Source organism: Taudactylus pleione, unplaced genomic scaffold, assembly GCF_031769625.1.
Source record: "Taudactylus pleione unplaced genomic scaffold, aTauple2 ptg000189l, whole genome shotgun sequence".
Taxonomy (NCBI): Eukaryota; Metazoa; Chordata; class Amphibia; order Anura; family Myobatrachidae; genus Taudactylus; species Taudactylus pleione.
Genome location: NW_028284591.1, coordinates 10,228,800 through 10,247,430, shown reverse-complemented (window position 1 = coordinate 10,247,430; position 18,631 = coordinate 10,228,800). Strand labels below are relative to the sequence as shown.

The window sequence follows — 18,631 nt, the reverse complement described above, 5'->3', positions numbered from 1 at the left end:
GTTAGTGAGGACAGGGCTGCATGTGACAGAGGCAGTGACAGGATGTGAGGAGGGGAATGGAGGCAGCAGGAAGCCACAGGCTGAGAGTTATATAGTGGGAGGAGCAGAGTCCCCAGCAACACAGAAGTTGTGTTTTGAGCTTGTAAAGTACTTTTGGAAGATTGTGGTGTTAAACACTTTTATCTGAAGTGAAGGTCATGCAATCAAATAGTTTTTGTTTTAATTATGTTACTGTATATTAATGATAAGTAACAGATTATAAGGTGTGTGCATACATGTTATATTTGTGTATTTTTGCTCTCCAGAACAGCAAGTAACTCTTCCCAGGGACTTCCAAGAATCACCAACCATAATATTGTGCAACGCCCGGTGTCACGGACAAACCCCAGGACACCAGAGAGGGCAGCAAACAGGGAGATCACCAGGAAGGTGAGGACATGTTGCATAATGCTCAGAGACTGGAGGAAGGTCCATGGGATTCCTAATCACCCCCCCTTCCCTGTACATTGGTTAGATCCCATTTATGACCAGAAGGTGGCGCTGCAGGGGCCTGACATGACAATCTTACACGTTTATTACACATACCTGGGAGAGTTATCAGACGTGTGTCACTAATAACTGAAACTCAGCCGGCGACTTCTTCTAACTCTTGCTGCAATCAGTGATTTCTACCTTGTTGGTATTGAATGTCTTATATAGATTAAAGTGAAAAGATTTGTGCTTTGTATGTGTATATTATCTGTATACAAATGTTTGTGGTGTGTATCGGATAAGCCTGTAAAATTCTGAGCTCCACGTTAACACGGAACACTTATCTGAAAATCCCCCTTAGCTTATACAGGGACACGCTTGTTTAGCAATAGGCAAACCTCGTATTAATTGTATCATTATACTTTCCTACACGTCGCCCATAAATGTTTGTCCGAATATGCTAGAACATTACGCTTGCCAGCCTGCTGTAAAATAATGTAAGATTATATGCTTTGATATGTGACCGGTTCTAGGGGCCACACTTTATTGCACTTGTTCATTGGGCCACAAGGAAAAATAGAAAATGGTCCATTTTTGCCACTAAACACTACCTTGACGTGCCAGCAGTAAAGCATCCTGAGACCATTCATGTGTGGAGGTTGCTTCTCAGCCAAGGGATTGGGCTCACTCACAATTTTGCCTAAGAACACAGCCATGAATAAAGGATGGTACCAACACATCCTCCAAGAGCAACTTCCCCAATCATCCAAGAACAATTTGGTGAGGAACAATGCCTCTTCCAGCATGTTGGAGCACCTTGTCATAAGGCAAAAGTGATAAGTAAGTGGCTCGGGGAACAAAACATCAACATTTTGGGTCCATGGCCAGGAAACTCCCCAGACCTTAATCCCATTGAGAACTTGTGGTCAATCCTCAGGAGGCGGGTGGACAAACAATACCCCATAAATTATGACAAACTCCAAGCATTGATTAGGTAAGAATGGGCGGCCATCAGTCAGTATGTGGCCTAGAAGTTGATTGACAGCATGCCAGGGCGAATTGCAGAGGTCTTGAAAAGAAGGGTCAACACTGGAAATATTGGCTTTTTGCATAAACTTAATGTAATTGTCTATAAAAGCCTTTGACACTTATGAAATGCCTGTAATGTTACTTCAGTATACCATAGTAACAATACTTTTGTCATTCTTAAAACTTTTGGCCATGGCTGTACAAGCCCCTACCTACATCTCCAATGGACCTGTAATTTTGCAGCTGTAGGTCAGTAAACTCAGCACGGACAGGCCAATCACAAAAATGTGGGTGAATCACTCATAGCTAGGTGCATTCTCACAAATTACTGTAGGTGCATTACTTTACATTACAAAAAGAGTTTTCAGTTTTCTCATTGATACGTAATTACAGCACATATACTTCTTTTAATCGTAACATCATTTTCATATACAGATGCGTGTCCTGCTACCTCTTTGCCGATCGCGCTGCAAACGTGTACACACATCGCGCCATGCGATTACCCGCAACAGCTTACACTATGGCGCACTCTGCGATAGCATCATGCATTCCTGTGGCGGTTCAGGTGCGAAGGCTGTACGCGTATCTGCTCACGGGCACATGTAGCAAGACACATCTGTATACTGTATTAAAGGGTTAGGATAGTTTATTTGTTATGAATCACAAATGGCATAGGATAAATTGGAAATATTTGTAACAAAGTTACAGGGTTTTTGTTACAGAGTATTTATAATTTATCCTTCACTTTGGGGGAAATTCGGTTCCTGGTGATGTGCGGCCATGCATGTCCATGATGCCCGGCCCGACTTTGTGATGTAGATGGACGCGATTTCGCCATTCCAGAAAGGCAAATCACGCTCATCAAGCTGGATTGAATCCCCCCCTTTTATCATGTTCCTTTTTGTTCCGTTTTGCAGGAGAATGGCAGCGATAGCCCCCCCGAGGTCTCAGAATTTGGGCTAAATGTTTCAGCAATAAATAAAGGACAAGGCGGCCCACAGAGGAGGGTCAGTAAAGTATAAAAACTGCCCAATAAACGAATACAGAGACAGACTAGGTTTATCATGGTTTTTTTTTTTTTTTTAAATAATTTTTTTTTGTTTTGTACTGTTTTTGTTTTTTTATCAAAGTTTTTATCAAGTTTCAAATTAAGTACTTAATAAAAAGAAAAATAATCAAGAACATAATAACAAAATACAGTAATAAAAGGAAATGGAGACAACAGCATCTTAGGTTATTGAGATTTAAAACCACATTTTGACCCATATAGAGTAATCCTAGGTTATAGGGCTTCCTGTGGTCTCCAAAATTGCCGGATACAAATTCAGGATTTTTTTGGGTGAAGATAAGATTGAATTTAGCACTGAAGAGAATGGAGGGTAGGAAAAGGTGTCCGAGGAGAAGTAATCATTAATAAGATGTCACCTGCCTTTATATTCATGGGCTCCTGCCGTTACTCTCCTGATATAGAGAGGATGATGTATAGCAGTCACCAAAGGCCCCATGCAGAGAGCAAGTAACAGGCGAAATAGAAGACAGCCCTGTCTAATCCCACTCAGGATCGGTCAGGAGTGGGAGAAATGTCCCATTAGACGGACATCAGCTCCAGGGTGAATATATCACTCTTGAAGACCGATGAGAAAATGGTTAGGAAGCCGCACGATGCCCCCTCCCCTCCCCAGTCCACTCTTACAAAAGAGGCATTTAAAAAGTTAAAATATTCTTATATTGTTATTTTATCATATTCTTCCACCCAATATATATAATACAAAAAAAATATATATATATATAATATATTATTATATATTTTTTTCAGCAACACTACTTGGTCATATAGCAAATGGATGGTTGTTAATACCACTATATTATTATTATTTTTTATTATTATTATTTTATTATTATAATATATTTTTATTTACTTTTTTATTTAACACAACAGGGCCAGATAATTGACTTTCGTGGGATGATCCAAGATGCAATAAAAGGGTCATCGAACGAAATTGCCATCAACAGTCTAAACTACAATCCAGACCCCTCGGTAAGTCGGACGATCTGTTCAGAATTAAGTTACCGAGCTCCTGCTTAATTCTATGGGGCTGGACACGCACCCTTCTCCAGCAATTTATATTTAGAAATTTTGCAATGTACCAAAATTCAGCATCATATAGTTAGTTGTATGATTTTTCTGTTCTACCATTTTTAAGCTGAATCCACAAAATAAGACCTAAAATCACATGAGGAAAAGTTTTTTTTTTTTTTTTTTTTGCATTTTACCAAAAAGAACCTAAAAATAATCTCTTGTGCTTGTCAAATACAATTGTACCTGTATGTGAGCAACGCAGCCACTAGTAGTCAATTCTGGGTAATTTACAGGGCAACTAAGCAAAAAAGGAAGGCACTAGTGCCGCTGTTATAAAAAAAAAACATACAAATTAACGAGAATTTTTTAAAATTTTATTATATCATTGTATAATTACGTGCGTGCAGTCAGATATTTTTATAAATGTCAAACTTGTGTGAGTGTGTGTATATATACAAATACAGTACTCGCACTGCCATATCGGACCAGCCGGCGGATTCAGAGATGGACGCAGCACTGAAATTTACGCAGTTGACCAACTGCCCAATTTCAGGATGTTCCTCCTTCTATTTCCAATTCTCCAGTAAAAGAATTTGTGTTACCTTTAGGTCCTCGGAAGTCAGTGTCAATTCTATATTCTTATATGATGTAATCGCATCATGGGGATGGTCTAGCCAAACCTGTGTAGTGGTTGGGAATCTATAGGGTGTTTTCAGTGATAAGGAGTGGGAATCAGCTTTAGGGTTTCCATGCAAGGCTACTGCGTCTATATGTTTTCATTAGATACAATTATTTATTTTACATAGAGCATATTTAACCCCTGTGAGATTCGTACGTTTTGGAGGTAGACAGTCTGATCTCTGTCCTAAATGTGGTATTATTCAGGGCACATTTTGGCATTTATTGTGGGAATGTTCGGTGGTTCAGGTTTTTTGGACTAAGGTAAGGGCTGCTATGTCTCACACCAGTATTCCCATTACAGTACTTACGCCGAAATTCTGTAGTTTGGGGGCTAGAGAAGATTATGAGCTGGACCGTTATAGCACTCAATGGGCCTGATTCAGAGCCGCTCGTAAGCGGCCTCTCGTTCGCTCAGAGCGATGTTTGCCCAACTGCGCAGGCGTATGGAACGTTATACGCATGCGCGAACCAGTCAGTGCGGCCGAAATTCATGTGCTCGCAAAATAGCGAATACCTGCTATTTTGAGTGACAGGAGGAGGTGTATGTGGGTGGTAACGGGGGAAGGTGCTTGAAAACGGGGAGTGGAGATCCGAACGCAGGCGTGCTTAAAGGTCAAAACGGGCGTTTTAAGGGAGTGCATAATTAATACAGCAGCGTCATTGACCACGTCACTGGGTTATTTTATAGCCAGAACTGCTCGCATGATTGTGGTAGCAAAAACCAACCACAAGAATAGCGAGCAGTTCATACCCTGGTCGATGTACTCGATTAATCTAATAAATAGCGGACATGACGTAGGATGCGAGCGGCCAGGGGGCGTAGTTTCCCAAAAAACGACCGCAAGTTTTGTTCGCTCGTTCAGACCTAGAGGCGTGAACAGACCGTAAAGAGCGAACGGTTCATTTGAATAGCCACCCCTATTTTCTGGACGAGCGAGCGCTAATTGCGTCCGGCTCTGAATCAGGCCCAATATGCGATTAATTTATGTGCTCTGGCAAAAGTCTGTTTGGCTCGATCATGGTTGGCTACTAGTGGGCCTGAATTTCAGGAGTGGGTTTCTTTGGTTAATGCTACTGTGGTACATGAGCGATATTTATACCTTGTCCGTAAAGCAGAGTTTAAATTTGACCGTATTCAGACAAGATGGATAGAGTGGAGATATGCACTCTCCTGGACTTCGCTATAGTTATAATTTATATGGTTGACTTCATTTTTCCCTATTTTATTTTATTGTATATTATTTGTTGCTCAGGAATACTGAATGTGGAATGTTTTTTTTTGTTTTTTTTTTTTGTTTATTTTGTGTATGTTCTATTTCGTATATGTTTAAATTTGAAAAAATGTTAATAAAGAATACTTTATCCTAAAAAAAAAAAAAAAAAAAAGAGAAGTTTACGCAGTAGTGCGCTTTTCTGTGGTCTGCGCTTGTCTCCGAGTCGCAAAGCGCATGCGTCAAGATACAATACCAGTGTCACTCACTGTGAGGACTTATTTGCAGAGTGATCGATGGGCAGGGACCATATGTGGGCGGCAACGGGGAGGTGGTGACCCAAAAGCAGGCGTGTCGCAACCGTGTTCGGGGGCGTGTCTCATCCTGCTGCTGCGATCCCATACGTAGCCAAAATGGCTCCGGCGTCGAAGTTCCTGAGGCCATTCTGTGCAATCATTGGGTCACTCAGGAGTTGGGTTATTGACCGATCTGCGACCAACGGTGCGTCTCTGTACGCAGTCACTGGGATTTGTGAAGCCGCCAGTGGGTCTCAATGCAAATCCAGGTGGCTGCGGCATTGTGCATATTTTCGCACAGCCGCTGCGTACAAATGTCACTGCTGGCGCGGCATTGGCGTCCTTCTCTGTATCAGGCCCCAGATAGCCGTGTCTGACTCAAGAGGACAGTGGGGGAGATGTATCCAGCCTTCCAGAGAGATGAAGTGGAGAATGTGCCAAGAGCAACCAATCCGCTCCTAACTGTCATTTATCTACCACAGGCTATGAAATGACAGCTAGGAGCTGATTGGTTGGTGCTTTATCTCTCTCCAAGGCTTAGTGCATTTCATTTGAGGTGCTAACTAGGGGGGCGATTCAATGCGATGTTGAATAGCCGTGGGAGGGAGCTCCCCCAGCTATTCAATACACCGCGCTGTTTGGGCGCGCTAAGGATTTTTTCTCGCACCCCCCCCTGGGGATGCGAGACGAAATCCCACCAAAGTGCCGGGTGTGCAGCTGTTTTTCTGCATAACGCGGCGCTAACAGCCGCGCGCCCGGCACCCTTGTTAAGGCGCGATAACCGGCATTCTCCGACCACGCAGCGCACTGGATTGAATTGAATCGCCCCCTAAGTCACCTGCATTATTCTAAACCATTAATTTTCTAACGACCATCAAACATGCTGCTGTGGAAAATGACGCACCCTGAATAATAGGAGCCGTACTCTGAGGTAAGTGACGCGTGACGATGATATTAGACCATACTGCTGCTACATTACAGGCGCTATCTTCTTGTCATTCCCAGGAGCGGTTACTGAAACCCGTCGGTGCCTTCACCGGAGCCAACAGTGAGATGAGAGAACTGGCTGCGGTTATAAGCCGGGTGAGACGGCGTTTACACTTACACAGAGGGACTAATACATACAATAGCATACATGTGATATGGACTCACTGACTGGCCGCTGCCATAGTCATTTCTCAGGCACATAAATTAAATCTGCCGTGATCGTAAATTTTTTTTTTTTTTCTTTTTTATGTTAAGTGTGACCTGTAAAATGAGTAAGAAGCAGTCGTGGGCGACTGTAATGCTTTTATGTTCGTAGGTATTATAGCGTCCGTGTATAACGACGTAAAGTATTCGACATCATCCCATACCCAAATCGCGCTTATAATGCTCCAGTCACACATGCCGCCATGATGCTTATAATGCCAGCCTATGCCGTAATGATGTATATAATGCCAACCAATACCGCAATGATGCATATAATGCCAGCTTATGCCGCAGTGATGCATATAATGCCAGCTTATGCCGCAGTGATGCATATAATGCCAGCTTATGCCGCAATGATGCAAATGCCAGTTTGCCGCAATGATGCATATAATGCCAGCTTATGCCGCAATGATGCATATAATGCCAGCTTATGCCGCAATGATACATATAACGCCAGCCTGTACCTCAGTCTTGCATTTAATACCATCATGGGAATGTAGTCAGGATCCTGACTGTCAGAATGCCGACGGTGATCATACCGACAGATTCGACATTAAGTGTTTGGCTGCAGGACGGGTGGGTTAAAGTAAGGGTTAAAATTGGGGTTAGAATACTTACCAAAATCCGCCAGGATTTCGACTGTCAGGATCCCGTACCCAACCCCCAACGTGCCTCAAGCTCTCTTATAATGCCTGTCCGTGCCCATGACATACATATGACCAGCCTATGCCCCATTACATTTATATTGTTAGCCTGCACCAGTAATGGCATTGTCTGGCTCCTCCCAATTCCCGTTACATCTCTTGTATCTGCCAATTACTGCTCACAGACGCAGCTTGCCCCCTCCCACTTCTATCAGTCACATGGTATTACAGTTACATTGTCAGGCTGTACTCTGTCACATGTACATTTTGTGCCCCCAATATTGTTGCTTGGCCAGTCCTCTGCTGCAGTGCAGCTTCTGTGTCCCAGGATTAATGCCAGCCTGTGCCACCATTACTCTTTTTTATATTGCCAGCCTGCCTCCATCACGCATATATTACCGGCCTGTGACCACATCACCCTTATATTACCAGCCTATGCCCCCATCACCCTTATATTACCAGCCTGTGTCTCAATCATCCCTCTAATGCCAGCATGAGACCCCATCACCCTTATATTACCAGCCTGTGCCCCCATCACCCTTATATTACCAGCCTGTGCCCCCATCACGCTTATATAACACTTACAGAATAAATCTGTGCTTCTGTTGTTTGGTTCATCCCTCTGTCTATTGCATCGTTCCTTCCTGGCGTTCACCACACTGTGACCAGGGATGGGATGGGATGTCTCTAGTCACAGTGTGGTGATGGCCATGATAGAGTGCAGGTCTGTGCAGTATAGTGATATAATGCTGCATCTATGATCTGATTCATGCTATTAGCACTGGAACACCGGGTGGAATTCTCTGCCACCAGCACAGAAGGGGAAATGATGATAAATTGAGTTGTTTCCAGCCCTGGTAACATACAAAGTTGTGGTTCATTTATTAAAGTCCCGTGACTGGGTATGTGGGGCAGACATTCATGGAAATATGGCAACATTAAGCGAGCAACTTCTGAGTATAAACGGTTTCCCATATTTAAGGACCATCATTACAGAACAGCCTACACTTTAGTTCCAGTCTGCAGTCTCCTCAGGAGACTTCTCTATGTTCAGCATTGGTAATAAACACAGCAAAACTAATGAGTGTTTTTTCTATTCATTCCCCACCTAGAATAATTGTTCATTAAATGCCACCTTTTGTGTTGTTCCAGGACATTTACCTGCAGAACCCAAATGTAAGGTGGGATGACATCATCGGGCTTGACGCGGCAAAGCGGCTTGTGAAGGAGGCTGTGGTGTACCCCATTAGGGTGAGACAATCATCCTGTCTTGATTAATATTTAGATTTTTTTTACATTGGGCAAGGTGCACCTATAAATGCGTTTTTCCACAGGAAGGCGCGAGATGCGTCCCGTTATAAGTCTGTGATCAGACCTCATATCAGAATTGGCGTCAAATCCGAATCCTTTTGTGGAGTGGGAATGGCCGAGTACCTTACCTCACACATGGAGCCAAATAATACATACAGCCTTCATTTTGCAGCTGGGTAACTGTTCTATATTCATCAGAGAACGCTCCCACTCCGCCTCGCTCCTTCAAATGCTGCCGCTGACATTGGCTTTGTCGCAAACCAACCATCTTTTTTATTTTTTTTTTTAAATGTGCAAAAGGGTAATTTACTAACACTGTATTCAGGTGCAACTATGTATTCCACCTCTTCTGGAAAAGAATACAGGCCCTGATTCAGACCCACTCGCGAGCGGCTGTCCGCTCGCAAGTGGGTCGATGGTCTGCACTGTGCATGCGCACGACAGAGGGAGCTCCGTCATGCGCGAGACGCGACGAGCGAAGGACTTTCCTTCGCTCGTAGTGTCTGATCAAAGGGGGCGTGCTGTTGATGTTGATTGACAGCACGCCCCCTTTGGTGGGCGTGCCTGCCAGACTGAGGCGTTCCCAAGGGAACGCCTACCGTCAGAAGCCGGCCCCACTGACATCACTAGTGTTGTCAGTGGGAGTGATTTTGGCTCGGAGAAAGACAAAATCACTCCTGGCCCTGCGGTTGAAAAACTCAACCGCAGGCTTCTGCTCGCACTGGTGATGGTCGCGATGGTCAAGACCATCGCGACCATCATCCTGCACGCTCGTATATGCTGTGGGTGGTGACCCACAGCTATACGAGCATCCAGGAGGACGCTCCATATTAATGGAGGTGGGCCCTGATTCAGAGCGAGCGCTCTGGTCAGAGCGTCCGGCTCTGAATCAGGGCCACAGATCAGACAATGAAAGTAATGTCTGGATTATATGGTTTATATACATTTGCACTTAGTTACCGTTCTAATAAATAAGCCGCAGGGGAATCTTTTTTGCAAATATGTCCTTTTTCCTTTACTGAGCTGCTGGTTAGATGCACTCTCTGGTAGCATCTAACATGAATCTTTTGCTGCTGTTTATAAATATGCTAGTGGCCGGGTATATGCAATGTACATTCTGTTTGAGAGTATATCTGACCATAAACTAATATATATTATAGGGGTTATGTTTTCAAAAAAGCCTCTTCGGGTTTATTTTGCACATTTAACCACCAAAATAAATAACAAATATATAATAGCATGTAGTGGAAACAGGTGTGGTGCTCCTATAGTCTGTGTTGCCAGATAATATAGAAGTAATCATTTACAATGATCACTTAAAATAGATTTATACTATAGACCTTAAGCTGGGTACACTCTAGGCCGACTCTCGGACCTATCTGATGATGTCCCGTGCCTCACGTCGCAACAGGGCGGGTAAATTTAAGAGCTGTCACTCTCAGCAGGTCCCTGTGGTATGTGTATGGGCGATCGGCGGGTCCCTGCGGTATGTGTACGGGCGATCGGCGGGTCCCTGCGGTATGTGTACGGGCGATCGGCGGGTCCCTGCGGTATGTGTACGGGCGATCGGCGGGTCCCTGCGGTATGTGTACGGGCGATCGGCGGATCCCTGCGGTATGTGTACGGGCGATCGGCGGATCCCTGCGGTATGTGTACGGGCGATCGGCGGGTCCCTGCGGCATGTGTACGGGCGATCGGCGGGTCCCTGCGGCATGTGTATGGGCGATCGGCGGGTCGTTCGTACACACCAGCAGATGACTGATATATCGTCCATCTGCTGTGCTGCAGCGCTGATCCGATAGGTCTGTGAATGACGTAGTCCACAGAAATATCCGCTATACACACCCGCGAATTTAGTATAGATATATATCGCCTGTTTAGTGGAATGACCGATATACCTATCAGTGTGTACCCAGCTTTACAGTTGTTCAGTGCGGGACGCTTCCCTAACGCCAGAACTCTCAGGACATGTGTAAGTGGTATACTGTATTTCTGAAGCCTGTTCACGGCCCCACGTAGGCCCCTCAGTGTATGCCATAGAAAGTGACTGGGCCACGGCCCCTCAGTGTATGCCATAGAAAGTGACTGGGCCACGGCCCCACTTAGGCCCCTCAGTGTATGCCATAGAAAGTGACTGGGCCACGGCCCCACTTAGGCCCCTCAGTGTATGCCATAGAAAGTGACTGGGCCACGGCCTCACTTAGGCTCCTCAGTGTATGCCATAGAAAGTGACTGGGCCACAGCCCCACTTAGGCCCCTCAGTGTATGCCATAGAAAGTGACTGGGCCACGGCCTCACTTAGGCTCCTCAGTGTATGCCATAGAAAGTGACTGGGCCACGGACCCGCTTGAGCCCCTAGTGACTGGGCCACGACCCCACTTAGGCCCCTCAGTGTATGCCATAGAAAGTGACTGGGCCATGGACCCACTTATAATTAAGAGATGGGGGAGGGAGCTCTGTGAAGGCGGTGTGGTGGGCACCTTCCTGCGCTGCAGGTGTATAGCATTCTGGGAGCCCAGCACTGGAAAATAAATTTTTTATGTCTTTAGTAATAGTCCAAAATATATTGAAAAGTTTACAATCCGAATGCAGAAAAGTGAATCAGAAGTGTGTGTGTGTGTGTGTATATATATATATATATATATATATATATATATAGCATAGACTCTAATATATATATAATCTATGTAAAGAAACAGATCGATAGGACTGGACTGTCCAGTTTGCTGCAACAAACACTACTTACTGACAGCCAGTAACCAATAAGAGAAAAAGACACCAGCCAGTAAGAAAAATGAGTGGTCAGTAACAATCAACCCCACCTGTCACCACAGAGGTGCAGCCAGAATGATTCGGCTTTTTCCCTCAGTCCTGGGCTAATTGTTATTAATGTGTCAGTAAAAATGCTGGTTGTCAGCAAATTCTGTTTAATAGTAAAATAGAGTTTTACAAACTTTATTTTTGTTGTCTTTATAACTTGACCTATTATTATTATTTTCTCTCCAGTACCCGCAGCTGTTCACGGGAATCCTGTCTCCTTGGAAGGGGCTGCTGCTGTACGGGCCTCCGGGTAAAATACACAAATCGTACATATATATCTGTCCACTATAAGTATTGTCTCAGTATTATTGGGCAGCAGCTGTGTTGTTGTTTCTATCCCTGTTTTTTAAAGAAAGACTTCAACTTAACATTTAATGCAGGGCATATTAAAAAAAAAATATATATATATATATATATATATATATATATATATATATATATATATAAAAATAAACTATTGGTACACAAAATATTTGAATGCTATAATATCTACACCCACCTTTCACCTTAATTGGATAAGCAGGAGGTCATTTAAATAAAAATGCTTTTTTCTCTTGTTTGTGTGGATGATGTTTGTGGTATTTATGTTGTGTCTTAGGTACCTATGTGGTATTTATGTTGTGTCCTAGGTACCTATGTGGTATTTATGTTGTGTCCTAGGTACCGGGAAGACCCTGCTGGCCAAGGCGGTGGCCACGGAATGTAACACCACGTTCTTTAACATTTCTGCCTCTACGATCGTCAGCAAGTGGAGGGGGGATTCTGAGAAACTTGTGCGGGTAGGCAGACGGCTCATCTGCCTCAGTCACACACCAGTGTTTGTCCACCCACCGTCAATAGTCACCTCTACCAAGGCAGATAAGAACCACTTGGCCCATCTAGTCTGCCCCATTTTTAAACATATTGTTACCTCAACCCTTATTGATCCTTACTTCTTCTGAAGGATATCCTCATGTCTATCCCATGAATGTTTAAATTGCTCTACTGTCTTAGCCTCTACCACCTCTGATAGGAGGCTATACCACTTGTCCACTACCCTTTCTGTGAAGTCATTTTTCCTCAAATTTCCCCTGAACCTACCTCCCTCCAGTGTCAGTGCATGTCCTCTTGTTCTAATACTTCTCTTTCTTTACCTTGTTAAAACCCTTCATTTATTTGAACATTTCTATCATGTCCACCCTTTCCCTTCTCTGCTCCAAACTATACATATTAAGATCCTTTAGTCTTTCCTGGTACCTTTTGTGGTGTAGACTTTGCACCATTTTAGTTGCCCTTCTTTGTACAGTCTCTAATGTATTAATATCCTTCTGGAGATATAGCCTCCAGAACTGAACACAGTATTGGAAATGAGGACGTACCTATGACCTATACAGTGGTATTATCACTTCTTTCTTTCTGCTACTAATTCCTCTCCCTATGTACCAGGCATCTGACTTGCCTTCCTCATTGCTTTGTTACAATGTTTGCTTGCCTTTAGGTCACCTGAAATAGTGACTCCTAGATCCCTTTCCTCTTCAGTAGTTTCCAGTATAGTGCCATTAATACTATATTTAGCCTTTGGATTTTTGAGACCCAAGTGCATGATCTTGCATTTTTTGGCATTAAACTGTAGTTGCCACGTTCTTGACCATTCCTCTAGTCTACCTAGATCAGGGATGGGGAACCTCAGGCCCGGGGGCCGTATAAGGCCCTCGGAGTCATTTGGTCTGACCCTCTGAGCTTTTTTTCTGCTAGACTTATCTCGCCATCAGGGAGCCTAGAATGTCACCCTGCAGCCAGAATCTATGCAGCAGTGCCGCCTGGAGCATCCTCATGATGCTTCAGACGGTCACACCGCTGCCCTTACAGCTCCCTGGAGCATCCTGAGGATGCTCCGGGCATTGCTGTAATCACCGGCGATTGTGGCCCCGCCCTCGTGTGATATCATACGGAGGGGGCATGGCCTGCACCGGGCCCACAAATAATGTTATATATATATATCAAAATGGCCCTTGGCAGAAAAAGTTCCCCACCCCTGACCTAGATCATCAATCATTTGTTTTACCTCTCCTGGTGTGTCTACCCTGTTGCATACCATTCCTACAAGTGTCCTGAAGCCCATTAATCATGGTTATCCCCCAGGATCACTGTGCGGAAAGATGTTCCTGCTGATATATATACAGTCAGGTCCATAAATATTGGGACATTGACAGAATTTTCAGATTTTGGCCTCTATTCACCACCACAATGGTTTTGAAATGAAACAAACAAGATGTGCTTTAACACCAGACTTTCAGATTTAATTTGAGGATAATTACATCCAAAGCGGGTGAACGGTGTAGGAATTACAACAGTTTCAATATGTGCCTCCCACTTTTTAAGGGGCCAAAAGTAATGGGACTATCAACTCAAAAGCTATTTCATGGACAGGTGTCGGCTATTCCCTCATTATTTCATTATCAATTAAGCAGGTAAAAGGTCTGGAGTTGATTCTAGGTGTGACATTTGCATTTGGAATCAGTTGCTGTCAACTCTCAATATGAGATCCAAAGAGCTGTCACGATCAGTGAAGCAAGCCATCATTAGGCTGAAAAATCAAAACAAACCCATCAGAGAGATAGCAAAAACATTAGGTGTGGGCAAATCAACTGTTTGGAACATTCTTAAAAAGAAAGAACCCACCGGAGAGCTCAGCAACACCAAAACACCCGGAAGACCACGGAAAACAACTGTGGTGGATGACAAAAGAATTATTTCCCTGGTGAAGAAAAACCCCTTCACAACAGTTGGCCAAATCAAGAACACTCTCCAGGAGGTAGGTGTATATGTTTAAAAGTCAACAATCAAGAGAAGACTTCGCAAGAGTGAATATAGAGGGTTCACCACAAGATGCAAACCATTGGTGAGCCACAAAAACAGGAAGACCAGATTAGAGTTTGCCAAACAACATCTAAAAAAGCCATTACAGTTCTGGAACAACATCCTATGGACAGATGAGACAAAGATCAACTTGTACCAGAGTGATGGGAAGAGAAGAGAAGGAAAGGAACTGCTCATGATCCAAAACATACCACCTTATCAGTGAAGCATGATGGTGGTAGTGTCATGGTGTGGGCATGTATGGCTGCCAATGGAACTGGTTCCCTTGTATTTATAGATGATGTGACTGCTGACAAAAGCAGCAGAATGAATTCTGAAGTGTTTCGGGCAATATTATATGCTCATATTCAGTCAAATGCTTCAGAACTCATTGGACGGTGCTTCACAGTGCAGTTGGACAATGACCCGAAGCATACTGCAAAAGCAACCAAAGAGTTTTTTAAGGCTAAAAAGTGGAATGTTATGCAATGGCCAAGTCAATCCCCTGACCTGAATCCGATTGAGCATGCATTTCACTTGATGAAGACAAAACTGAAGGGAAAATGCCCCAAGAACAAGCAGGAACTGAAGACATTTGCAGTAGAGGCCTGGCAGAGCATTACCAGGGATGAAACCCAGTGTCTGGTGATGTCTATGCGTTCCAGACTTCAGGCTGTAATTGCCTGCAAAGGATTTGCAACAAAGTATTAAAAAGTGAAAGTTAGATTTAGGATTGTTTAGTTTGTCCCATTACTTTTGGCCCCGTAAAAAGTGGGAGGCACATATAGAAACCGTTGTAATTCCTACACCGTCCACCTGATTTGGATGTAATTACCCTCAAATTAAATCTGAAAGTCTGCAGTTAAAGCACATCTTGTTTGTTTCATTTCAAAGCCATTGTGGTGGTGAATAGAGGCCAAAATATGAAAATTCTGTCAATGTCCCAATATTTATGGACCTGACTGTATATATGTATACACCACTGGATGCTATGGTTCAGGAGCCATTATTATTCTGGAAATTGTTATGCCAGAAAGTATAGAAGAGACCGGAATATATGGGTCTGTCATGGAACTAGTGTATGAAAGCAGAGTAGTCTGAAAGTGTAGACAGTTGTTAAAAATTAATTTGATACACTTTTAAAATTTTTATATACTGTATATATGTCACTAAATTAGTCGGTATTCAAAAACATGAGGTAAAATGTGGTTAAAGTTATGTTTGAATTGAAGTAGTGATAATCGTTTATTTATATCGTCAGCGTAACCTTAGTTTTGCCGCTGAATGAGGCCATTTTGCAATAGCTTTCTGTTTTTCACTCCACAATTTTTGAAAAAAATGCAACTTTGTAGTTATAGTTTTTATTAATGGGGGGAAATCGCCACCCTAGGTGCCAGCCGGTATCACTCTCCGCCTATCTCGTTACTATGTCACATGATGCATAATGGTATCACACTATAAACCTGTATAATTCTCACCGGTATGAAATTCCTAATGACTTCCACTATGCAGGTTCTGTTTGAATTGGCCCGATACCACGCACCATCCACCATTTTCCTGGATGAACTGGAGTCTGTCATGAGTCAGAGAGGAGCAGGACCGGGGTTGGTACCTATCATTTAAAATAGTTTCCGAATACCCCTTTCACACATACACTGTTAATCCAGGTTTTTGCCAGGGCTTGCAGCTCGACCCGGGGCTCTGCTTATGTGTCAACAGAAACGACCCATGTCCCAGGTCCACGACCCTGCTCGGTACTTGGGTTATTCCTGGGACGGACCCGGGTCGTCTGTAGTGTGAACGGTGCTACCCAGGTCATGTCTAAAAGGACTTGATTGGCGGGCACAGTAGCACTTGGAGATGACAATCTCTAAGCGTCCACTGTTAGACAGAAGACCTGGGTCCAGTGTGAAGGGTGACGACCCAGGAATAACTCTGTTCTCTCACCGAAGTTTGAAAGTGGGTAAGTACTGAAACCCCCGCTTCAACCCGTGTCCTGGATCCAAGCCGGGGTTTATATCTGAAAGGGGTGTGAGTAGCTTTTACTTCATATGGGAGAAATCCACAGCAGGAATACAATGAGTTGTGCGTGTTCATGAATAAAAAGAACCTCTGACTGAAGGTGCAACTGTTACTGTGCAAATAGAACCAATATTCATGAGAATATCACTTGTGAATTCACTTGGGTACTGGTGATATCACTGGGCAACTAGTGACAACATTGAGGAACTAGTGACAACAATGGGGAACTGGTGTAATCACTGGTGGATCATTGTGGGACTAGTGACATCACTGGGGGACTGGTGGCATCACTGGTGGATCATTGCGGGACTAGTGACATCACTGGAGGACTGGTGGCATCACTGATGGATCTTTGCGGGACTAGTGATATCACTGGGGAACTGGTATAATCACTGGTGGATCACTCCGGGAATAGTGACATCACTGGTGGATCATTGCGGGACTGGTGACATCACTGGGGGACTGGTATAATCACTGGTGGATCACTCCGGGAATAGTGACATCACTGGGGGACTGGTGGCATCACTGATGGATCATTGCGGGACTAGTGACATCACTGGAGGACTGGTGGCATCACTGATGGATCATTGCGGGACTAGTGACATCACTGGAGGACTGGTGGCATCACTGGATCATTGCGGGACTAGTGACATCACTGGGGAACTGGTATAATCACTGGTGGATCACTCCGGGAATAGTGACATCACTGGGGGACTGGTGGCATCACTGATGGATCATTGCGGGACTAGTGACATCACTGGGGAACTGTCACGATACCACTCACCCAAATATTGCCCAATTCAATGACCATTACATCTGGGCCTAGGTGTCTTCCGGTATATAATTAGCACCAGTTATCACATATAGTGTTGAGTATGTAAAGCAGAGCGAATATACAATTTAGACAAACTTAGAAACGTTTTGCCTGATTTTGTATGTGGAACTCTAATTGCGCTTGTTTTACCAGTGGGCATTATATTACAATTTCTCTAATTCAGAGGTTCTCAACTCCAGTCCAGGGGCTACATTTACTAAAGGGCAATTTTACTTGATTGAATATTGCTGAAAATGGATTAACATCGATGTTGTTGTGTTTCTGGGGATAAATCACACATTTACTAACAGACCTGTTTTGATTTTTTTTTTTTTTTTAGGTATTAGTAAATGTGTGATTAAGCCAACACACCAATCGATGCTGATCGATTTTCATCAATATTAAATCAATTAAAATTATCCTTTAGTAAATATAACCCCTAAAGTCACCCCAACAGGTCATGTTTTGTGGATGTCTTAAATCATGCACAGGTGAGTTCATCTATTTTGCTGGGTCAGCAATTATCCCACCTGCTCCCACAGGCAGAAATCCTAAACCATGACCTGTTGGGGTACTTGAGGGATAAGGATGAGAACCAGTGATCTTACGCTGGGTTCACATTTTATATCGTTTTGAGGCGGATCGGAGCAATATATCGGGCACATCGTCTGTGTACCTGCGATTGCGCTCTCCCGTGATTGGCCGTGCTGCGCGGCCTATCGCACAATATCGTCTGCAGGACTGTGCAGTGTGATGTAAGAGGGAACAAAGTATCATTCCGTCATTCATTACATTGGGTAATGTATACTGGCAATCTTGCATGGTCCGTGGCAAAGGTAAATCACCCCGACCACCTGCAAGATGGCCTAATGTGTACCCGGCCTTACTGGTGCCTCATGTAACCTCTGAGCAAATTCAAGTAGAAGTTAGACTTTTTATTATTACTTTAAACTGTGCATTTACAATCTCTTTGCTCCCAATGGCCTCCACCACTCTCCCCTCATGAGTGTCCCTCTATCTCCCGGCAGAGGGGAACACGAGGGAAGTCGCAGGATGAAGACGGAATTGCTGGTACAGATGGACGGCTTGTCGCGCTCAGACGATCTTGTGTTTGTTCTAGCTGCCTCCAATCTGCCCTGGTAAGAGATCAGGATGGCGCTCTCAGAGTACGCATCCAGCAGCCTCTAAGCGGCAGATCAGTACAAAGGGCCTTAGTTTTGGTT

At 43.9% G+C, this 18,631-nt stretch overlaps 1 protein-coding gene across 5 annotated transcripts in view; it reads left to right on the top strand.

Annotated features, from left to right (window-relative positions):
* Positions 1 to 18,631, top strand: part of KATNAL2 (katanin catalytic subunit A1 like 2) — a 76,356-nt gene that overhangs the window by 46,285 nt on the left and 11,440 nt on the right. For all 5 annotated transcript variants that reach the window (XM_088476497.1, XM_088476498.1, XM_088476499.1 and 2 more), the window contains exons 5-13: positions 306 to 429; positions 2,418 to 2,507; positions 3,440 to 3,538; positions 6,774 to 6,851; positions 8,756 to 8,854; positions 11,921 to 11,984; positions 12,395 to 12,513; positions 16,085 to 16,176; positions 18,437 to 18,547. In XM_088476497.1, coding sequence (XP_088332623.1) covers positions 306 to 429; positions 2,418 to 2,507; positions 3,440 to 3,538; positions 6,774 to 6,851; positions 8,756 to 8,854; positions 11,921 to 11,984; positions 12,395 to 12,513; positions 16,085 to 16,176; positions 18,437 to 18,547 — 876 coding nt within the window. The remainder of the gene's footprint in view (positions 1 to 305; positions 430 to 2,417; positions 2,508 to 3,439; positions 3,539 to 6,773; positions 6,852 to 8,755; positions 8,855 to 11,920; positions 11,985 to 12,394; positions 12,514 to 16,084; positions 16,177 to 18,436; positions 18,548 to 18,631) is intronic.